At 44.0% G+C, this 23,193-nt stretch overlaps 1 protein-coding gene and 1 long non-coding RNA gene across 2 annotated transcripts in view; both read left to right on the forward strand.

Annotated features, from left to right (window-relative positions):
* The first annotated feature begins 897 nt into the window (after positions 1–897).
* Positions 898–23,193, forward strand: part of LOC117263041 (snake venom 5'-nucleotidase-like) — a 29,986-nt gene continuing 7,690 nt past the window's right edge. The window contains exons 1-5 of the mRNA XM_078176008.1: positions 898–1,245; positions 2,344–2,566; positions 3,491–3,679; positions 4,029–4,226; positions 4,451–4,605. Of these exons, the coding sequence (XP_078032134.1) occupies positions 898–1,245; positions 2,344–2,566; positions 3,491–3,679; positions 4,029–4,226; positions 4,451–4,605 (1,113 nt within the window). The remainder of the gene's footprint in view (positions 1,246–2,343; positions 2,567–3,490; positions 3,680–4,028; positions 4,227–4,450; positions 4,606–23,193) is intronic.
* LOC144467312 (uncharacterized) lies at positions 7,616–8,838 on the forward strand. Its single transcript, XR_013493578.1, has 4 exons — positions 7,616–7,749; positions 7,846–7,899; positions 8,003–8,077; positions 8,214–8,838. It is a non-coding gene; the product is annotated as an uncharacterized LOC144467312 (long non-coding RNA).

Here is a 23,193-nt window from a genome sequence, read left to right on the forward strand (position 1 = left end):
GTAAAGTAGTAAAGGGTAAGAAGAGGAAATTGGGTACTTTTGTTGTAAAGGTCAGCATTAGGGCCTTTAAATAATTCTTGAGGGCCTTCTTCTGTCACAACTTAATAATACTGCGTGTGCCTGCAATCGTAGGATAAGAAGAGAGTAAGAAGAAGAAACTGCTGATACTTTATAAACCAGCCTGCACCCTTGACTTTACAGTGTAGCAGGAATAAGAGCAGCACATACCTGTTGTTACTGTCTATACAGTGGGTATCACCCATCATCCAACTCAACCTTGGAAAGTCATAACATTGTCACAGCTGGTAATTATGCATGGGCGTGTGTGCCCACAGTAATATGCCATTAATGAATGGCAGGTTGATCAGCATCTTACTTGGCACGAAACAAAGTCTCATAAAGCAAAGAGCTGAAATGCATTTTCCATACAATAATTAATCAATATACATGGCTTTGGCTTTGTTTAATGTTCAGTGATAAAGAAAATTAAGAACAAGAAGAAAACAAAAGAGTTTAACTAACAAAAACATCTCCAGTCTTTCACAAGTGAACATCCTCCTTCTGCATACTGTCTCTTCATCAGCAGGTGTTGAGGTCTCTTCAGTCTTCACCCTGCCATCGGAGGCCGCCGCAGCTTTTGGTCGTAGAACATGTGACACTTGTTTCATAACACAAACAATTATATAACCAAAATCCTGCCCAATGCCCTCCTCCTCCCTAACATGCTCTGTCACTCAGTCTCTCCAGTATATAGTGACAGCAGGTCTCGTTTAATTCATTTTACAGAAGGAGCAGATAGATGCAAGAGAGAAGGATTCCTGCAGGTCACTTGAGAAAAAACAACTCCTGTCCCCATTTCCTACCTCAATATTTTTGTGCACAGGTCACCGCAAAGAGATGAGAACAGTACGCCCGGAGCAGAATGCTTGTCCTTGGCTCTGCCTCCTCCTCCTGCTGGGCTTCTTGGTGTCCGCTTCAGCAGCTTGGGACCTGGTTGTACTCCACACCAATGATGTTCATGCTCGAGTGGAGGAGACCAGTGAGCACTCTGGGAAATGCAGCAGCAGCAGTGGGTGTTTTGCCGGGGTGGCCCGGAGAGCCACGATGATCAAGAGGATCCGCAACAACGAGAGCAACGTGCTGCTGCTGGACGCTGGAGACCAGTTCCAGGGGACTATCTGGTTCAACCACTACAAGGGAGCTGAGACTGCGTATTTTATGGACAAACTGGGGTATGACTGCATGGTAAGAAACACAAGGAGAGAGTTATTAAGTTACTTAAATCTTTGCAGTATTTTAAACCTTGATAGAAGAATTAATCCTGCACTGTTTTCTGTGGAAGAGACGAATAACATGATAAGTCAGTATCTGTTCAGAAACTACTGAAAGCAAATGAGGAAAACATCTTATAAATAAATAAATGCTGCAAATAAAACATGAGCAAATTGAGAAATGCATTCACCAATTTAAAAACATAAACAACATGGAGAAGTGCACTGCAAATACACAGTACTGCAAGTTATACAGAAGAAAACCAAAGTTACCTGAAGAAATTATAAGATTTAACTGAGTGCTGGGACCATTTATGTTTAGGATTGTAAGTAGCCTTTTGGCTGTCATGGTGTCCACACTGTTAGTATGCAGATAGACTCCATGGACACATCACTACAAGCAGCCATCATTGGTGGAAATGCTGATGCTGTCACTTCACTGGAGGGCTACCTGGTCTTCAGCTATTCAGGTTTGAATAGTCAGATGGATGGCATTACTGTTACTGTAATCCCTACATTCAGCAGGGCACCCCCCCTTTCAGCTGAGAGAAGTCTCTTCCTACCTCCAGGTAGTGACCTCTGTTCATCCATCACTGTTGTAAAAACTACACTGAGAGTTAGATTTTGTGTACATGTACTGCAACATTACATGTATCACAGCAACAACAAGGCAAATTACCTGTTTTACCTTCTGAAAGTTCAAACAATGGATGCAACTGTCTTACAACTCATGGGTTGGGTTGCACCTGGAAAAAGGTGTGGTATATGAGTTTAGGTTGTGATGATTTAATTATAGTTAATTATATTGAAAGCATATGTTTGCTGAAGGAACACAGTGCAATGACTGATTTATTCGGCTACTTTTGTGAAAGGTTTTGCAGAAAGAGTTTAGGATATTGAATTGTGTGTGGAAACAGCTGAATAGTGTTTAAAGTTTTGAGAAATGTGTTCTTTGAGTAGAAGGCATTAAGGACTCATATATGTCTGCACTTGTGTCTGATGTGATATCAGAGAGAGCAGCTCTGAATGTCTTTCTGCAGTTCTCGATTTGAATTTACCTCTTGTTTTTCAGGCATTGGGAAATCACGAGTTTGATAATGGAGTGGAGGGATTCATGAAACCGTTCTTGGAGCAGATCAATTTTACGGTTCTCAGCGCCAACATCAAAACAGACGAAACCCTGGCCTCAACTTTTGGCAGCTCTTATTTACCTCATAAGATCCTTACTGTTGGCAGCGAGAGGGTGGGAGTGATTGGATACACAACAAAGGAAACTCCTGTAATTTCTCAACCTGGTAAGTGGAAGTTTTCCCTGTGATTTCTCTGTTTGCTTCTAACTCTGTTTTGTGCTCATTTGAAGGCCTTTAAACTGTAACTATGATGACGACATACACTCTGTCTCTTATTTTAATGGCTTATACCAGTAGTACATAGTTTCCTGTTAGTAGTAGTTCCAGTAGTTCTGTGTCCTGTCCAACTGTCAAACAAAGTTAAAGGGAATTTTTGATATGCTTAAGAGGACGGGAGAGAGGAGGAAAAGGAAACATGTTGTATACAAGATTGCAGAAGCATACATCTCCTGTAAGCTTTGTGCCACATCTGACAGTGTACAAGTTAAATCCTTTATTGTAGTGGATGCATAGTCTAGAAAAATAAACTGCAAAGTGCAGGAAAATAGTTTGTGCTGAAAATTAAGATAAAAATAAAGATATGTAATGTTACAGAAAAAAACAGAGTCAAGACTATGAAACTAGATTTTGTTACATTATGTGCACATATTTACAAAGTGTGACTCCAGGCACTGCTGTGGTAAAAAGCTAAATGTACACTTGCAAGGCTTACAAACTATGGAGCCCAGCAGTAATATTCTTTTTGTTGGTGGGTTTTCTCCTTCATGTGCTGGTTTTGACTTGATTTGACTTGTCATGTCAGCCCAGCACGGCAGGGATTTACATCTCTGTTACAACAGGGCTACCCACTTGAAGGTGTGTCTTTAAAGGGTAAAGTAAAGGGTGAAGTTCCACTGATTGTCACACACCTGAGTGTGTGAAATTTGTTCTCCGCATTTGACCCATCCCCTGAGGGAGCGGTGAGCAGCAGCTGTGCCACGCTCGGGAATCATGTGGTGATCTAACCCCCCGATTCCAATAAGGACATTGTGAGGACTGACAGTGTTTCCAAATGTAGACCATCCCTCTCTGTCCATGTTGCTTCTACAGGACCACACCTGCAGTTCGAGGACGAGGTGACTGCTGTGCAGCTACAGGTGGTTGAACTGCAGAAGCAGGGAGTCAATAAGATCATCGCTCTGGGTCACTCAGGCATTGATGTGGACAAGGAGATCGCCAAGAAGGTCAGCGGAGTTGACATCGTCGTGGGTGGACACAGTGACACTTTCCTCTATACAGGTACAGAGGTGGATACAGCTGTCAATGTCCGTGGGTTAAGTACTCACATCCTTTAACTGTATTTGAAATGTTACTTAAGTAGCTATTAAAGTATTATCAGCAAATGTATATTAAGTATCAAAGCCTGCACACAGTAAAACTTAAAACATACATTTGTTCACACATTATTCCAGGATGTTTTCCCTCCTACACTTTTCTAGTTTACAGTGTAGATTTAAAAAAAATAATCAATAGGTTGATCTATAATGAACAAACTTATTTGCAGCCCTAGCATTATTGGACATTTTAATAAACAAAGTTTTCATCACAGTCACTGTATCTTTCTTTCTTTCTGTCCTTTATTTTTCAGGATCCCCTCCCTCTACTGAAGTCCCTGCTGGTCCTTATCCACTCATGGTGCAATCAGACGATGGACGGCAGGTTCCTGTTGTGCAGGCCTATGCCTTTGGAAAATATCTGGGTTATCTGAAGGTGACCTTTGACAATGCTGGGAATGTGGTAAATGCCACAGGAAACCCCATCCTGCTGGACAGCAGCATCCCACAGGGTAAAGACACCAAAACTAAATCTGCCTCTCTTGTGTTTCAATTAGTTTTTGTCTCAGTCTGATCCTTCTCAGCTTTTTGATGTTAAATTGCTCCTGTTGGGTGTTTATTCCCACTCGTCATGTTGCAGGGAGAAATACTTTCCTAAAGCTCTTTTCAGACATGAAATACATAACGTTACCAGCTTTATCTGTCTCGTATATGAATGACTAAATGTCTTGTCCAGATCCAGATGTTCTTGCTGATGTTGAGGAATGGAAAAAGGGTCTGGCCAACCACTCGACTCAGGTGGTGGGAAACACTCTGGTCTTCCTGAATGGCAGCCGTGTGGAATGTCGATTTCGGGAATGCAACCTTGGAAACCTGATCTGTGATGCCATGGTAAGTATTTAATGTTGACAAATGTAGCAGTGCAGAGAACATGGCGCATACCAACATAAAATAAAGGGACTGCAAATGAAAATTCATGTTAAAAAAGCGGTGTGTAGGATTTAGGGGATTTTAAGGGGAGATAGCAGATCAACAGTACATACCACATAGAAGTTTTATACATCATCTGCCAGCTAAGAACCACCTGAATATTAATTTGAGATGCAGCTCAGTACTGTGTGTCACGTTTTTCTAGTTACTAATCTATTATAAAAACTGTGTTTTGGTTGGCGCCTATTCAAACTTTTCAGCGTGTATAGAGGCTTAGGACATTATGATGAAAGTATTCGATGGCCATTCCCATGTTCATTTATGTCTGTTAAGTTGTTACAGCAATTTTTGGGGTGATACCATTTATTAAACAGTTTTGGTGCTAAATGTAAGCATTTTTTACCACTGGAGAAATGATAAAAATGTCCACAATCCCTCAAAACTACCACATTAAGACACCAAGATCTTGAGGAACACCATACAAAAATCGATGCTGTGATTTGGGTTAGGGTTATGACATTGAAGGTTTTCTGTATGAATTGACCCTTCACAAAGACCTGCCCCTCAAATGCAGACTGGCCAATCATAACGTAGCATCAGCCAGCTTGATAAATGTCTGTCAACTAAGTGGCTGTGCTCCATAGACTCTTATGTAGTTCTTTAAGATTTTCTCCATTTTCAGGCTGGTTTTGTAGATTTTGAGCTAAACCAGTATCATTATTAAATGCCCCTGGGGCAAGTTTGATAATGATGGTTGGAAGGAGACATATTTTTCTGTTCTGTTTCAAAACCAAAATCAAACTCTGAAAAATGTAGGGCAAGCTAGCTAGCTACGGGAGGTTTAGCCAGGGTTGGGAGTAAAGGAATCCAAGTGAAGTATTTGAAATACAAAATATGAGTAACTGTATACTGTTACAGTTACAGTGGTATTCTGAATGCAGTATGTGCCTTTAAAAGTAGATTGCTTTTTTTTTTTTTTACTGTTTTTGCTCTAACACCTTGTTCTGACTGCATTGTTTTCTAGTGAAATGTTCCAACTGGTCACGAGTGACGCAGCGCAACTCAGTGCTGTAGTTCATAGCACCATTTCCAAGAAAATAATAAAGTACTAGGTTCAGTACATGTAACAGCAACACATACTACTCATAATATAATTATAAACCAAGTCACTCACTTTTCCAACAGCAGCAAGGCAACATCTGTGTCTGCCCTCAGCTCAGTTTCTTCCTTCAGGGCTCTCCACCGAGGAAGAGCGACGCCAATACAAATCCTTGTTTGCCTTCTCTGTCGGTCACTTTCCTTCTTTGCTAATAGACCTTCAGCCGAACGTCCAGGCTTTTTCTTTGTGGTAAGATCTACTTCTGAACCGTGTCTTGGCCGCTTCTTTGGGTTTTTCGCCATGTTGCTTTCTCTTTCTACCTGCGCTCTACCTCTTGCTTTGAGACTCTCTGCTCTTCCTCCCCCTGCCCTTCATTTCCTGTGCGCCAGCACGGGAATGTCGCCGGTCCACACGCAAACTAAAAATTATATATATTGAAAAATACCGTGAGATGTTTGAGGAGCCGATCGGCTTAATCAGCATTGTGTCGTCTCCTCTAGTAGTGGCTTGGGTGAAACGGACATTTACGGACATCTAGAAGTTATGCACTATAGCTTTAAAGTTACTATAAAATAACATCACTAATAAAAACCTACTTGCTGTTGGTTATACTGTGGGTCATTTCCAGTAGGTATCATAATATAAAATGTGTGTTTTCTCTTTTAAAAAAGAACATGGAAGGATTGGAAGTACTCTCATCTTTTAGGTGGTTATGGCTCCAGTCGAGTAACAGATTTTTTTCCTAAAGAGTCTGAAGTGCACCTGTCATATGACAATGGGCTTTAGTTTTTATTGTCATCTTTTTGATATGTTTTTGCTGCTGAGTGAGTTTGACATCCTGGATATACCCTTCAAACACACATTGTAGACCCTTCAGTCTGCTTCCTTCTGAAATTGCTTTTTTGTATTTCCACAAATAGGATAATATATCTTGAGGGAGTGCAGTTAGAAACAGTGTGAGCTCCATGCTAGCTCCAACAGCTTGCTAACAACAGCAGCTAACAACAAAGGACTGGGGTTTAGCTAAGGGTCAATTGCATTTTTTGAGTAATTGGATGGTGAGCACTTCTGTTTGGGAAACTGCTGAGAGTCTCCCTTATTTTCAAAATACCTATGAAAGTCATACATCCTCTGAATGCCTGAGCTCTCTAGTTTATGGCTGTAAAGTGTCATGAGGCCATGATTATCCTCAAGGTCATAATAGGTCATTTTATACAGTGATGTCCATTTCAAAAAGTGGTGTCACTACAATGAAATGGCTACTATGGGGACTAACATCATTACACATGAATAAAACTGGGCTCAGTAAATCCACAAGTCTCAGCTTTCCATTCATACCCAATGTATACATTTCCAAGACTTTTGCAGGGACCCCAGTATGCAGAAACATTTAAATACAAGAGGCGGAAATAACACATGCAAAAAAAACCAAAACAAAACAAAACATAATTGTTGTTTGTCCCAAACTCAGACTAGCATAAAGAGGGCATCTCTGTAAAGGAGAAACTTGTCAGTATCCATAGAACTCATCAGTAGTATATAGGGACCAGCTTTGCGCGTGCACGTGAAGTGCGCGTGCGTGCACGTGAACCGCGCGTGCGTGCGTTGCCCCCCCCCCACACACACACACACACACACACACGCCCCTCCCCCAATCCCCTCCCCCACAAACGTCATATGAAATCCTGCTCTCATTGGTTAAACATAGCGCCTCCTTCTGGGGGTGGTTCCGAATGAAACCGTAGCTATTGGCTAATCAAAAGCCCCTCCTAGCGTAATAATCCCCTCCCTCAGCCACCCCCACCCCCACCCCCACCCCCCCCCCAATGAATGTATTTTCGTTTTAAATCTTGACCTAATGAATGTATTTTATTATTATTATTTTAAAGAGTGTGTTACTAGGCTAAATAATGGTATTACTTTCCAGCTGCAACACAAAGACGCTCACTTTCGTTGAAAAGGCGCAGAACAGACCCTCCAGCCTCTGCTGCTAGAGATTTTATACCGTAAGACTGTTTTCTTTATATATTTTATTTATCATTAATGGGGGAATGCTTGCGGCATCATTGTAAACATCTGTTTTACCTCCTCTTTCTCCACAGTGCACAGCGCAGGCCGCTGAGACCCCTCCATCAGTTCTCTAGCGGGTTTAACACGTAAGACATAATGTTTTAATGCTACTTTATATGAATATTATGCTAATATGTGTCGGATACAGAATACTGCTAACATATCGTTTTTTTTGTTTTTCCATAACAGTGCCTGGGCGATTCACCAGGACTACCCATCTGAAAATTTCCAGAGGGTTACACCGTCAGGACAAGGATTTCTCACGTAAGACACGTCGTTATATATAATAATAATAATAATAATAATAATAATAGCAGCCTAATAATGATAATAATAATATTAATAATAATGATAACGTTAATGTTGTAATTTTTTTTATTTTATTTTTTTTAATAAACAGTACTCAACCGCCTGAGCTGACGGCCACGCAAGAAACAAACGCTGCGGTAGCTGCGTTACTGGTTGCCCAGGGATTATCTGCGGGTGGAGCGTGGAGCGCACAAGGATCAGGCGGTGTAGAACCGGCTCCAGCGAGTGTTGAGGAGTGCTTCAACGACACATTCGAGGAGGTCGGGGAGTCTGTGAACTCGTTTCCTAACGGCCGAGAGGAAGTCGGCGGAACAGCGGGCGCCCAGCAGCGTGAGAGGGCATCGATCAGTGAGGAACACGGACCATCTCCTCCTCCTCCGCACCGGCGGCTATTTCACGAGGGAATATCTGTAGAGGCTTTGTGGAGTCAGCAGGAGTCGCTCTTCCCACCACTGGACACCAGCCTACAGCATCAGCACGAAGTAAGCAAAGATCTGTTTTCTACAAGTATGTGATGTGATGATGTAGGTGATGACTATATTCCAGATTTTGATGACCTGTTAGACAGTACTGGTGATTACAGACACAGTAACTTACCCAATTTACTGACATTATCACCTATACCCGCTTCATTTCCTCCCCCTCCCGCTGTTTTTGCTGACGTTGTTGTTGAAAATGGTGAAGAGGAGAGCATAGTATTTGTTGACGTATATCCAGGCCAGGCCTCCAACCCGCCTCCAACTACCCCTCCTCAGCCTATCCCTCTTCCCAGGCCTCCCCCATCAGCTGTTGGTGTTGTTGTTGATGCTGTTGATGAGAGCGTGGTATTTGTTGACGCATATCCAGGCCAAGCCTCCACCCCGCCTCCAACTACCCCTCCTCAGCCTATCCCTCTCCCCCTGCCTCCTCCAGTAGGTGTGGTTGTTGATGCCGGTGTTGAGAGTGTCGTAAACCATACGCCCCCGCCCTCCAGCCCTCCTCAGCCTCCTGTCCCTCTCCCCCTGTCTCCTTCAGTAGGGGTGGTTGTTGATGCCGGTGTTGAGAGTGTCGTAAACCATACGTCCCCGCCGTCCACCCCGCCTCCACCTACTCCTCCTCAGCCTATTACCGACCCTGTCTCACCCTCTGATTCTCCCATACCAGAGCCTGCTCTAGCAAGAGAGAACGTTTTGCTCAAAATCAGGTGCAGGCAGCAGGCTAGGTTAATCAAGCGCGAACAGCGGCAGAAAAGAATTGCCGAGACGCGATACCTCCTCCTGGCAAGCGAGCGGCGAAACCTGATTAGGAACAGTAAAACTAACAAGCGACGCTACAGAGCCCTTAATACACAGGTACAGTTGATTAAACAGAGCGTCGGTACCTTAATTGAACTACAGCACACAACCACAACATCAATAAATAATCTAGTAGACGCATTGTGTAGAAAAACAGGAACACACAGTAAGTAGCCGTAGATAATGGCACCACCAAGGAAACTGTTAAAAACGAATGAGCACTCAGGTCGGGATGGTCGTTATGACACCGATGACGAAAGCACACATTTTACTGATAATGTCGATTCGTCCCAGTGCACTACAGAGGGGCGGCGTGCTTTGACAGGTACAGTTAGGGAACGTTTTAACACACCCTCTGGACCAGATGTATTGGCTAGCCACAGCAGTGTTATGCGCTGGTCCAGATACATTTTAAAAAGAAGAGAGAAGAGAACAGCCCTGTTTTTAAGAGACAGAATTTTATCCTCATCATCATCGCCATCACCACCACACGCATGTGGTTCAGGTTCTGGTGTTGCTGCTACTCCCGCTACATCTAATGCTGCTGTTATTGTAGAATTCGGTGTTAATAATAATAACAACAGTGACAATGATAATAACAGTGATGATAATATAGCCTCACCATGCCGCTGCTGTCAGTTCTGGGACTGTGAGTGTCTCCGGTGTGAATGTGTGCGTGATAGTGGGGTCTCTGCTGAACATGCTGCTGTCGGTTCTGGGGCCGTGAGTGTCTCTGGTGTGAATGTGTGTGATCGTGGGGTCTCTGGTGTGAATGTGTGTGATCGTGGGGTCTCTGGTGTGAATGTGTGTGATCGTGGGGTCTCTGCTGAACATGTTGCTGTCGGTTCTGTGAGTAACTCTATGGTCTGTCAACACGGTGCAGGAAATCCGGTAGAAGGAACACCCGCTGTGCCGTCTACCAGTACAGGCGGCGCACAGTTGTGTGTCCGTGACATACCTAGATTCAACGCTGCCGAATTTCGCCAGAGGGTCGATTTCAGAGACGTTAGTCTTGATAATATCACCCAGGCAATTGACAGTGTTAGAGAGAGGTTGTCAGGCGTGATTGGTGCAGCCTTAGAGGACTCTCCTGCAGGTAGTGTATTAAATGTGGTTTTGAGAGGACCATCTCTAGCCAGCGATGTGCAAGCTGTTTTAAGCTCTGACAACGCATATAACGCTGACGAGTTTTTGGAGGTGATCTCTCAAGTTGTGCAGAGTAATGACACGTCGCTGACAGATGATGATCTGGAGTTTGTTGTGACCGTGGCACGTGGTAGTAGTGGTGCTGGCTCTAGACTGAGGCTAGGAAGCGTCCCTTATGATGAAATTTTATCTAAGAAGGGAAGGCACCTGTATAACCCTGAAAACGATGGGTCTCAGAACAGTCTTTGTTTCTCTCTTTGTCTCGCCCATTTTGTTAATGAAAGCTTGTCTGCCGCTGATAAAATGCAGTATGCTAAACAACTGCATAGCGCTGTAGGATTTGATGAAACCCACAAGGTGTCGCTCTCTGATATCACAAAATTTGAAAATCACTTAAACCTAAAAATCGTAGTATTCCACCATGGTTCAGGGCGTAAACACCTACAGTGTTACAAAACCCATGACGCAGTACACGCCGGCACTGTGTGGATGTACCTGCACAATGACCATTATTACCTGATTGTAAATAAATCCGGTTTCTTTGGCGGTACCTATGTGTGTGACTACTGTTACGGTTCATACACAGAACCGTTTAAGCACGTTTGTAAATACCTCTGCAATGTTTGTTATACACCGTGTCACATGCACACAGGGGCCACTGTAAAATGTACAGAGTGTAAACGAATCTGCAAGTCCAGACACTGCTATCATCAGCATAAACACCCTCACTCTAAACACGACGCAGCGCCGTGTGACAAAGTGAAATATTGTGAAGAGTGCGGTAAAACCTACAAGGCGGCAAGAACGCAGCATAAATGCACACCACCAAAGTGTACACACTGCGGTGAGGCCCTAAATGAGAGCGATGCGGTACACCAGTGTTTTATCCAGCCGCTGAAAAAACAAACCCCACACACAAAATACATATTTTTTGATTTTGAGACGCGTTATCACGAGGGCAAGCACGAAGCAAACTTTGTGTGCGCTATGGACACAGAGGGAAACAAATTTTGTTTCAACACCCTGAAATGCGTTGACACGTTTGTTAAACGGTACCGGCAGCCAAAATATAAGGGGTACACATTTATTGCACACAACGCCTCTTGGTTTGATAATTACATACTGCTGGATTATTTTGTGCAACAGGGGATCCCTCCCACAGTAACCATGCGTGGCAGTAGGGTCATCCTGATGTATGACAAGGCATTCCAGCAACGCTGGATCGATTCTTTCAGCTTTCTACCCATGCGTTTATCCAGGACACCGGCTGCCATGGGTTTTGAGGACATGGAGAAGGGGTATTTTCCGCACAAGTTCAACACCAAGGCGAACGAGTACTATGTGGGCAAATACCCCGACCCCTCTTATTACGGGTACAACACCATGTCTGACAGCGACAAGCATAGGTTCATGATGTGGTATGACACCGTCCGTGAGAAAACCTTTGATTTCCAGACAGAAATTCGCCACTACTGTGTTAATGATGTAGAAGTGCTTCGCAAGGCCTGTCTAATTTATCGTGAGACATTTATCAGGTGCACAGACCTCGACCCGTTCGCGTTTACGACACTGGCGTCGAGTTGCATGGGCGTTTTCAAAACGCGTTTTCTACCCAAAGACACCCTCGCCCTCACGTATGAAGGCGCATACACCCGGCAGAATAAAACCTATTCTGAGGTGTCTATGCAGTGGCTGGAATACGTGGCCAAGGTAGAAGGCTCCGAGATTAGACACGCTTTGAACCGCGGTGAGCACCGATTTGGGCAGTTTTTTGTGGACGGGTATAACACGGCCACAAACACCTGCTACGAGTTTGCGGGATGCTTTTTTCACGGATGTGTCAAGTGTTGCGTCCAGACCGAAGTGAATCCTGTCACCAAAAAACCCTATGGCAGTCTGTACCACTCATTCTGTGAAAAAATATCAGCGTTGAAAAGCGTGCATGGTCTGCGTGTGGTGGTGATGTGGGAATGTGAGTGGGAGGCGCTAAAACGTTCAGACCCATCTGTTCAGGCGCACCTCAACACTTACAGGCCCAAAGAACGCCTCGACCCACGACAAGCCCTTTTTGGAGGGCGTACAAACGCCATCAAAATGTACCACAAGGCTGATAACGCAGATGAGAAAATCAGATACTACGATTTCACAAGCCTGTATCCTACTGTACAGTCAAAAAAACAATACCCAGTTGGACACCCTCAAATTATCCACCAAGATTTTGGTCCAGTAGAAAATTATTTCGGGTTTGTAAAGTGTACCGTGCTTCCTCCCAGAGGTCTGTACCACCCCGTACTGCCCTACAGGTGTCACAAAAGGCTCATGTTTCCGTTGTGTGGCAGGTGTGCTGAGGAGTTAAACCAGACCAGTGTCTGTGCGCATACTGACGCCGAGCGACAGCTGTCAGGTGTGTGGGTCTCATTTGAACTTCAGAAAGCTGTCGAGAAGGGGTACCAGATTGTCTGCATTGATGAAGTGTGGCATTTCCCAAACAAGACAGACACATTGTTCAAGGAATATGTCAAGACGTTTTTGAAGTGTAAGCAGGAGGCGTCAGGCTACCCCGGGCATGTCACTACTCCTGCAGAAAAAGCCCAGTACATACGCGACTACCATGAAAAGGAGGGGATTTTACTCGATGCTGACAAAATCTGTGTCAACAAGGCGGTCAGGAATTGTAACAAGCTTCTCCTGAACTCATTGTGGGGCAGATTCAGCATGCGGAGTAACATGCCCTCCTGCGAGTTAATTACAGAACCGGAGAGATTCACACAGCTCATGTTCAGCGACCATTATGACGTCAGTCTGCGTCAGTTTGGGTTTATATCCGATGACGTGGCCATTGCCCAGTGGTGTCACGCAGATGGTATGGCGTCCAGAGTGAATGATGTGAATGTGTTCATAGGGGCTATGACCACCACCTATGCTAGGCTGATGCTGTATGACTTGTTGGACAGGCTACAGGAGCGTGTGCTGTACTGTGACACGGACAGCGTCATTTTCACGTCCAGCCCAGGTGATTGGGTTCCCCCTCTAGGCTCATACTTGGGTGACTTAACCGACGAGATCAATGACGGTGATGTGTGCGGGCTCCCAGAGGAAGATTATATCACAGCGTTTGTGTCTGGGGGTCCAAAGTGTTACGCCTACTGCACAAAACTTGGTAAAACGCAGGTCAAGTGCAAGGGTGTCACACTTAACGCCAAAAATGCAGCAGTGCTCACCCACGAGTCGCTTAAGGGGTTGGTCCAGTCCTTTGTGACCAATCAGAACACTCAGATGCATGTGATCACGGAGGCGGAAACCATCAGACGTGATAAAAAGAAGTTTCATCTTAAAAATGACATAGTACACAAAAAAGTCAAGGTGGTATATAACAAGCGCAGAGTCCTGTCAGACTACAGCACGCTGCCTTATGGCTACTAACATCTCTTTTGACTCAAGACTGCAGCATCCGTTTAGTTTGGTGGTGAGTGGTCCCTCAAATTGTGGAAAGACGTATTTTGTCAAGGGTCTTATTGAAAATGCATCTACAGTTATTTCACATAACATTGATAATTTGGTCTACGTATACTCATGCTGGCAGCCTTTATACGACCAACTCCTTAAATTAAGAGACATCAACTTTGTTAAAGGGTTACCCGATTCCCTGTGTGACGATGAGTTATTACCCCCGGACAAGACTAATCTACTCGTCATAGACGATTTAATGAATGACGCCAGTAACAATATAGAAGTTCAGAATGTATTCACCAAATATGTCCACCATAGAAATCTCAGCTGTATATATCTGGTTCAAAATTTGTTTATACAAGGCAAGGCTAGCAGAACCATTAGTTTAAACACAAACTACCTTGTCTTGTTCAAAAACCCTAGGGATAAATATCAGGTTACACTTCTGGGCAAACAGATGTTTCCTGGAAACACTAAATATTTTTTAGAGGCGTTTAATGACGCCACTAGTTCTGCATACGGGTATCTCCTCATAGATTATAAAGCTGCCACTCCAGACCACTTGAGGCTCAGAACCGCTTTGTTATCAAATCAGCACGTTGTTTATATGCCTAAAAAACAAAGGGCTAAATAATGTCGTCACGCGTGCAGAGGAATCTAGCCATGTTGGAGTTGTTATATAAAGCAACGCCGGGTATGAGAAGGGTCATTGTGTGTGGCGCTAGCGCAGACTTTATCGATGCACTCTGTGAAATAGCTTTAAATGTGTTGAGAGGTAACATCCCTTTGACAGAAAAACAGTACGCTCAGTTAAAAAAGAAGAGAGGTATCATCAGACTGGTTGCGGACAAAAATGTTAAACATTTAAAGAAGAAAAAGACGATTAACCAGAGCGGCGGGTTTTTACTACCACTACTTGGAGCAGCTATACCATTTATTACAAGCCTGATAAGCAGAGGTTAAGAAAGAAGAATATGGAGCATGCGCAGAAGATGTTTTTGGTTCCTCAGCATCAGCTTGACATGTTAAAACAGCAACAACAGCAGCAGCAGCAGCAGTATCAGGACCAAAACACTGCAAGCATAAGACAGGTAGTACAAAACGATCTTGACCAAGCTATGTCTGACATTTTGAAACTACCGGACACAGACATATATGAAAAGGCCAAAAAATACTCTCAAGTACTGCAGCGTTATTTGGCATTGGTGAGACAGGGTGAGCGTGAAAAAACTGTACTGACCCTGTCAATGCCTGATACCGAAATTAGACCCGAGGACCGCAGACCTGACGATGATGATGATGATGGGCATAAAAAGGACACGGTTTTAGAGGGTGTGTTAAAACACATTCCCAAAAGAAGTCAGAGAAATGCTGAATACATCCTAGATGCAATTACCCGCTCAAAGCATGTTTTATCCTGGACAGACAACGCTGAAATTGTTGTTAACGGTCGTCCCCTCCACGGTACTCATTTGTATGACCTGGTGAAAAGTGTCACTGCATCACACAACATTTCAGACATTTCTAGACCACTGGGGTGGGACGTGTTCCTAAAAACCCTAGCCCATTTAAACATACCTTTAATGGCCATCCCTAACAAACAGGTGCGTGGCGATATAGCTGAGTATAAAAGAATCGGAGACGCTCCTAGTTTTTCAGCCCATAAAAGCAAGGGGAAAAAACGGTTGGTAATAGACTCACCGGGGTACTTTAGCACCCCACTAAGGACACCTGCTTCAACACGTTCACTACCTCACAGACTAAACACTTCACAGTGGGAGGATTTTTAATAATAAAAGGATGTGTGTAATTTTGTTACAGTTGTTCTGATTTCTTTATCTTTTTTTAATATTTACTTTTGAATGCCGTTTGAATGTATTTTTATTTTTCATTATTACTATTATTAAATTCTTAACCAATTTAATGTATTTTTGTTTTTAACTCTTGCCCAATTGAATGTATTTTTTATTTTTCATTATTACTATTATTAAATTCTTGAATGTATTTTCATTTTAAATTCTTGACCACTTGAATGTATTTTTTCATTTTAAATTCTTGACCAATTTAATGTATTTTTGTTTTAACTTTTGACCACTTGAATGTATTTTTTATTTTTTACATTATTACTATTATTAAATTCTTGACCAAATGAATGTATTCTACAAATGTGTTAAATAAATGGAATGTCTGAACTGCGGATCATGCTTTCTCTCTCTTTTATTTATTAGAATTATTCACAGTCACACTGCATGTTGCTGCACTGTACACATGTGAAATTATATCCACGGCATACAGAGGGCTGTATTTTGTTTACAAACTTGCACACCATAGCATCATTGCGTGCCAGATTAGCACTATACATGTTTAATATTCTTGTAAAAGGAATTCCTCTTTGTATATGACACAGAAAAAAGACACAATGCTGTCCACAGGTTGTAGAGTAGTTGTTCTGAACCTGCCTCTGGGAATAATACACGCCTGCACAGTTTTCAACGAGGTATCTGTATATCTCCGATGGAAATTTGTCGCTGTTGGGAGGGTTTCCAAAACTGTCGAAAAAATATCCATGCTTCTGTTTCGTAATATAAATAGCGAGCCAGTGTTCACCGGGCATGTTAGAGGGATGTGTATTCACAACCAGCATGGCTGGGAACGCTGTGCCTTTATGGTTTGACAGCTGGTCGCATGCCAGGACTCCTAAAAAATTTGTCCCGTTAATGATTCTTTTATTGAGGATGCCGGTCAGCTCTATAGTGTTCATGGCTGATACCGCTTCTTCTTCTTTTTAGTAATAATCCAAAAGTACTTGTCTCTTGTTTGATATTTCGATAACAGAATCGTAAACAGCATAACACACGAGGTTAACGGTGCGCTGTAGAGGTACTCTGAAACGGACTTCCAACCTCACATTACCACTTTTAATCAGTGATACGTTCCCTGCACGACCGTCGTCCGGTTCCAGATTGAAGCAGAATAACGTGTAACCATTCCCGAAATCATTACGTGATATGGCCAGAGACCTGTCTTTTAAATGACGTCCTGTAGTTTGTACCAGCTGGAAATACTCTCTCACATACTGGCCTCTCTGAAATAGTGGCTGAAAGGGCTTTGCAGGGTGAGACTGCCCGTCTGCGTACAGGCTAATAAACTCTGTATCGTAATGCTGAAAACAGAAGGGGTTCCGGTTATAGCTCCCCGAATATGCCTCATGGTCAACAAAGCCTATGATGACGAATTTGGGGATTTGTCCCATGTAAAGATTTTCCTGGTTGCACACTCTTGTTCCTGCAGGTATGGAAAATGTTTTCAGAGCCACTCTGTCAATAGCGTATTTAGCGTTAGTGTGCTGCAGTGCCCTGCTATGCGCCAATCTAACGGCAGGTGCCACGGCCACCTTTTTCACAAATAAGCTAGCCGATACGATCTTCACGGCGTATTGATTATTTTGCGCAGTCATTAAGGCAAACTCGTCCTTTGATCGAATAAATTTTAGGGAAATGTCTATACCGTTTAACAATAACTTTTCCTGAAAAAACAAATCGGAGTGTATTGGTGCTATTAATTCCACAGTGCGGCTGTTGACAGTGTATCGCCCTCTTTCGGCTAGGCCTTCGTTATCTCCGGCTATGGAGGCAACATTCATGTGGTCTGCTGTGTCTTTACAAAACAGGCCGCTGCTAAACTGTGTATCCAAGGTGTCCTTTCCGTAGTTGATTAAACACTCGATTATCCCACGGTACGGGTATGTGTTGGAAGATTGGGTTATAAGCCTGTCTCCTAACATGATATCCACCTGCGAGAATAACGTACACCCGGGGTAGTTAACAAAACCCACATCTGCGGCTTGGGCCAAATCGGTACCATCGGGGTTCGTGATTCTCGCGCGCATGTACAGGTAGGTATCGTTTAGATCAATGTAATCCTCGCCGCAGGCCGATATAAAAAATTCCAGAGGCCCGGCATCCCGTAATGCCGAAACCGGGGGTATTTCGACAAATGTAGATTTTTCAATGGATGTCTGTGTGTACGGCACTGTGAACAGATCCAGCTCCGTCTTCACACATTCTTCCGACTGGTTGTGTATGAGAGCCATGGCCGGTGCTGTTGTTTTCTCTTCTCAGACTAGAATATGTCTTTACGCAGAATCACCGAGCGTCTTTTGGAAGTTGCGCTTCTCTTGGCGGCCGACTTCTTTCTGATGCGTCGTGTCACTTTGACGGTCGTTTTACGCTTTTTGGACCTGCCGGAGCTGCGACCCCTCGACGAGGGGGGTCTTTTGGACAATCTTTTTCTGATCACCATCAACCCGTTTCCTTCCTGTCGTCTCGATACAGCGCTTCTGGCAATGTTGGACGCCATATCCCCTACAATGTTTACAGCTGCGTTTTTTAAATGTGGCTTGGCGATGCTGAATCCTTTTTTAAATAACGGTACAGCCATTCTAAGCAAGCCTCGAAATATGCCGCCTAAACCGTTACCGTATTGTGTACTTGAACCTATAAATCCGGGTAATTCGCCACCCGCTTGGTTCATGTAATATGTCATATATCGGGCATCGTCACGCACATATGGTGTGTAGGCCATTTTCTCAGGTCTAGAAATACTGCTTCACAGGTCTAAAGTGTAGTTTAACAATCACTTTTCCGTACGTGAATGGTATATACTGGTTTTGATCGTTTTTTAACGATATCTCGATATCGTCAATGACAGATTTGGAGAGCGATGTATAGTGTGGCTTGTCATATGTCAGAGTGGGCATACGACCTACCTCCGGCGTTATATTTATACATCGGAGGAGCGGCGCGTGGCTGTCTCCCACTAGCTGATAATCAACGATATCGCTGTAAACATATATATTATAAACTCCCCCAAAAATATCTGCGGGGTGAGGACTGGCGTAGATTTTCTTAAAAATAGGGGTCACCGGTATCTCAAACGGCTCACCGGGCTTAAAACCCAATATTTCGGCCAGTTTCCCGCGGAACGTCACCTTATATCCTTCTCCTCCCGAAAAATAAACATGATTTGTAATGTTGTTATATTGAAGACCTAAGCGCGATGTTATCGGGTTGCCGATGCATTTAGCATTAAATTCTTTTAGTATTCTGGGAATGGAGTCGTAAAACCCGGCAAACAGTGTTATAGTGGCTGTCTGGTTGGTTTTACTGTCGTATATTAACACGTCCGCGTCAGAAGCAGGGAACGTTGACCACACCCTAGGGTACTGAAGTTCAATAACCCCCACCTCGTACGGTTCGCTCAGAACGATCGGTTTTGCTAATTTTGTTCGGTAGCGCCATATCTTGTTATTAGGATACACGTGTAGCGATGCATTACTCGGTAACGTGACATAAAATCCGTTCTTGTTCTCCATCTTCTTGATGTTGTTGGGACGTGCGACAATTCCAAAGTGGCTGTGTAAACAGATAACGCCCCGTGATATATATATATATATATATATATATATATTACACGTCAACGATGTCCTTTTCAGAGACCCACGAGTTAAATTTCTCAGGCCACCCCAACCATTTCACAAGCGCCATCTTTTTCCGGCCTATAGTTTTTCTGGATATTATTTTCTCTATTTTAAACACCTTGTTTTTGTCAATGATTACCGGCTGTAGCTCAGGCTCGTAAAATGCGCCTTTTACCTCATCACCCGAGCAATCTGATATTCTATACACAGGCTGGTCACGGGCTATGCGCCTAGTTATTGTAAAAAACTCGTCTGTATATGTTTGTTCATAACCTTTTCTAAACACCCCTCGGAGTTTTGATATTCTCACAGTGTCCCCTACATTATATTTGAACGATACGATCCTCGGCGGTTTCTTCTTCTCCTTGTACAGCGTGTTAAAGACGAGCTTCTCGTTGTCTTTGTTTACATCGGATGGGGCCATCTTTATCGATCTGTGGTGAGACTTGTTGTAAGCGTTGACGAGGTCCTGGACGACATCAACATATCTACGCGAATTAACAGACGTTAGATATCTCCACATGCGGGTCTTAAATGTTCTGTTGAAACGTTCAACCGTGCTAGCCTTAGTCTCGTTTGAGGTAGAGAAATGTTTAATTTTATACACCTCCATTAGGTGTTGAAACTGTTTGTTATAAAACTCTGTCCCCTGATCGGTTTGGAGTTTTACAGGTATGCGGCCTTCGTTCAAAATGTCTTCAAACGCCTTTGCAACAGATGTACCGGTCTTGTTTTTAAGACACCTAACCCATGCATATTTAGAAAATACATCGATACATGTCAGCAGGTAGCGCACATTGTCATTTTCTGCTGAATATTCACTCATGTCCACCAGATCGGCCTGGAACTGTTTGTCAATACCGCTAACCAACACCCTATTTCTAGGGAAGTGTACAGCTGCTCTAGCGTGGAGGGTATACACATCTTGCCCCTGCAAGTAACGCTTTACTTCAGACATCCCCGGAGCCTCCCCAGTGCATTTTCTAACAGCGTCGCAAAGTTTTTGTACACCTCCAAGACCCCCTGGGTGTGCGGGGTCGTGGTAAATCTTGTCTAGCGTGCGCTCCATATTCAGTCAACAACACAAGTGGCCAAAATGAGGTCGACACACCGTCTTTTATTTATTTATTTATGGTTTTTCAACATGTTTAGGTATTTTACACACACCGTCACATCTCTGTCTATCATGTGTCGCACTAGGTGCTGAACTGCATCACAAACATCTAATGGCACACCATTTTTAATCATCAAAACACACGCATCACAAAGAAATGCACAAAGACAAATAACGTGGCCTGTTGCAAACGCCTCAGACTCATTACAGTTTGTGAAATATGCTGTTACCACATCTTTAACCGCTGATGAACTGTGTGCTGCCGCACACACGGTATCATTCCAATTTATAACATTTGTCCTTATATCGTTTAAATGGTTGTTGAATGTAACACAGTCGCGTGGGACACAGTCACCGGTAATTACCCCGTACAGAAGTGATGTCAGTCTGTTCATGGCATGGCGTCTTTTCCACGACAAAAGATACGTGGCTATTGTGATCCCAAACAACAACATCATTTTTTCTGTGGTAAATATTACAAATCTGTCGATATGCAGCAGCAGCAGCACTTGGTCCACACGGTGAAGGCGTTGCGTAAAGCGGTCTCGTGCTTGTGGTCCTCCATCGTCTCCATTTCCTCGTTGGCAGATATTCCGTCACATCCGGGTCTGAGATAGTGTCTCAGAGTCTCGGCCGCTCCTAAAAGCCTGTCTTGTGAGAAAGCCCCCGGTGATATCTGCGCAAACAGGTAATGTAGAGCTTTTCCTAGAGACTGCTTGAATACAGAGTCCAGAATCTGGTCAAAATACATACATCTGATCTGATCAAATTCAAACAAGCAAGAGTGATGACGCTGACTCGGGTGGCTGATTTTACACCCGCTGCAGAGAGCTTTTGTTTTTTCCCACCCTGCGTGATACTGGCAGCGTGATAGAAAGTCTTTGATCGTGTCCACGTCGTCTTTTGTCAGGGACAGTGTCGAGACATGTCCCTTCTCCTCCTTCTTCTTCTCCTTCTTCTTCACATGCAGCGCCTCATGCGACTTCATATGAGGTGTGCAGGGTTCCACACCACCGCAATCGTTTTCCCAACACCCACGTCGTCACAGGTGTTGATAAGGACACTACCTGTAAAAAAAAAACAAAAAAAAAAACATTAAAATCTTATACACCGTTTATCATAATTTAAAATGACAAAAAATACAAAAGTTATGCTAACCTAGGCTTTATCAGTAGTCGTGTCTGATGATTTTCGGGCGGCACAGGGAAGGAAGGTGACTACCCCGCGCATTAGCCTGCGCATCATCGAAAAGAAGACGTTTTCTAACACTCTGATAAGAAGAGAGGATCCTGTCTCTTCTGATGCCCTTGTCAGCTTCGTCAAACAATTTCTGCAGAGATCTCCAGTCGCACCACTGAATAAAGAAAACAGTTTTAAACCACTCGTCACGCTCTTGAAGTGTAAGAGGGTAGGGTTGCTGTCCCCATGCGTCGCGGCCTCTGCTCGCGATCACAGATTCTCGATCTTTGCACACACTGAGAAAAATAAAGTCCTCCCGCCGTTTGTTAAAACGATCCGTCTCGACGCGGTACATCTCGGGGCCCGTTTTGCTGACCCACTGCGAGACATAAATACTCTCTGGGAAACCGGGTTGGTCTAGGTCAGGGCAGACCTCTGACCAAAACAATTTCCAATCTCTATGCATCAAACTGACCGTCCATGTTTCAACGCCTGGAACCACACTGCGACCGGTGGCCGCACTGAGTGTAACGACAGAGTCCTGATATTTAACATTGTAAACATACCCATTAACCCCCTCCAGCTCTAGCTCAAATTCACGATTCTCCGGAGTAACGAGACCACTTCCTACACGTCTCCTTTTCTTGTAAGGGGCCCGAGCATCCACAACCGTCGCCGGGTCATTAGACATACCTGGGCGGTCGCTTGACCCGATGCCACTGTTGCTGGTGCAGGAAGACATGGTTGCAGAAACGTCTTGCAGAATACAGGCGATCGTTGAAGAAAAAAAAAAATCAGAGTTCCTCCCGCCGTAGCTTCGCCGTCCGAGAAGTTGAGGATGTCCTGCTGAGAAAATCCCTTGTATATATATGCACACCACCTACATCCGGCCGCAAGGAGGGGCTTTTGATTAGCCAATAGCTACGGTTTCATTCGGAACCACCCCCAGAAGGAGGCGCTATGTTTAACCAATGAGAGCAGGATTTCATATGACGTTTGTGGGGGAGGGGATTGGGGGAGGGGCGTGTGTGTGTGGGGGGGGGCAACGCACGCACGTTTCGCGTGCACGCACGCACGCGCGCTTCACGTGCACGCGCACGCACGCGTATTTCACGTGCACGCGCAAAGCTGGTCCCTATATACTACTCTCATCTTTATCAGATATCCTGAGGTGAGAGTTCAAGGGGCCTCAATTAAAGTGGCCATGCCAGTTTTTCCTTCACCAGAATTTAGCCTAAATTTGGAGCGTTATTTAACCACCTACCTGAGAAGCTAGCATAACATGGTTGGTATGACTGGATTCCTGGAGTAGTTCTTTTACTTCCATATGTTGACAGTATCATCACATCTTTAGCTTTTCACCCAGCCAGCTACAGCCTCTTGAAGACAGGAATGTTGGGTTGGGTTGGTTTGCTGGCGTCCCCACAGT

This window comes from Epinephelus lanceolatus, chromosome 16, assembly GCF_041903045.1.
Source record: "Epinephelus lanceolatus isolate andai-2023 chromosome 16, ASM4190304v1, whole genome shotgun sequence".
In the NCBI taxonomy this organism is placed as follows: Eukaryota; Metazoa; Chordata; class Actinopteri; order Perciformes; family Serranidae; genus Epinephelus; species Epinephelus lanceolatus.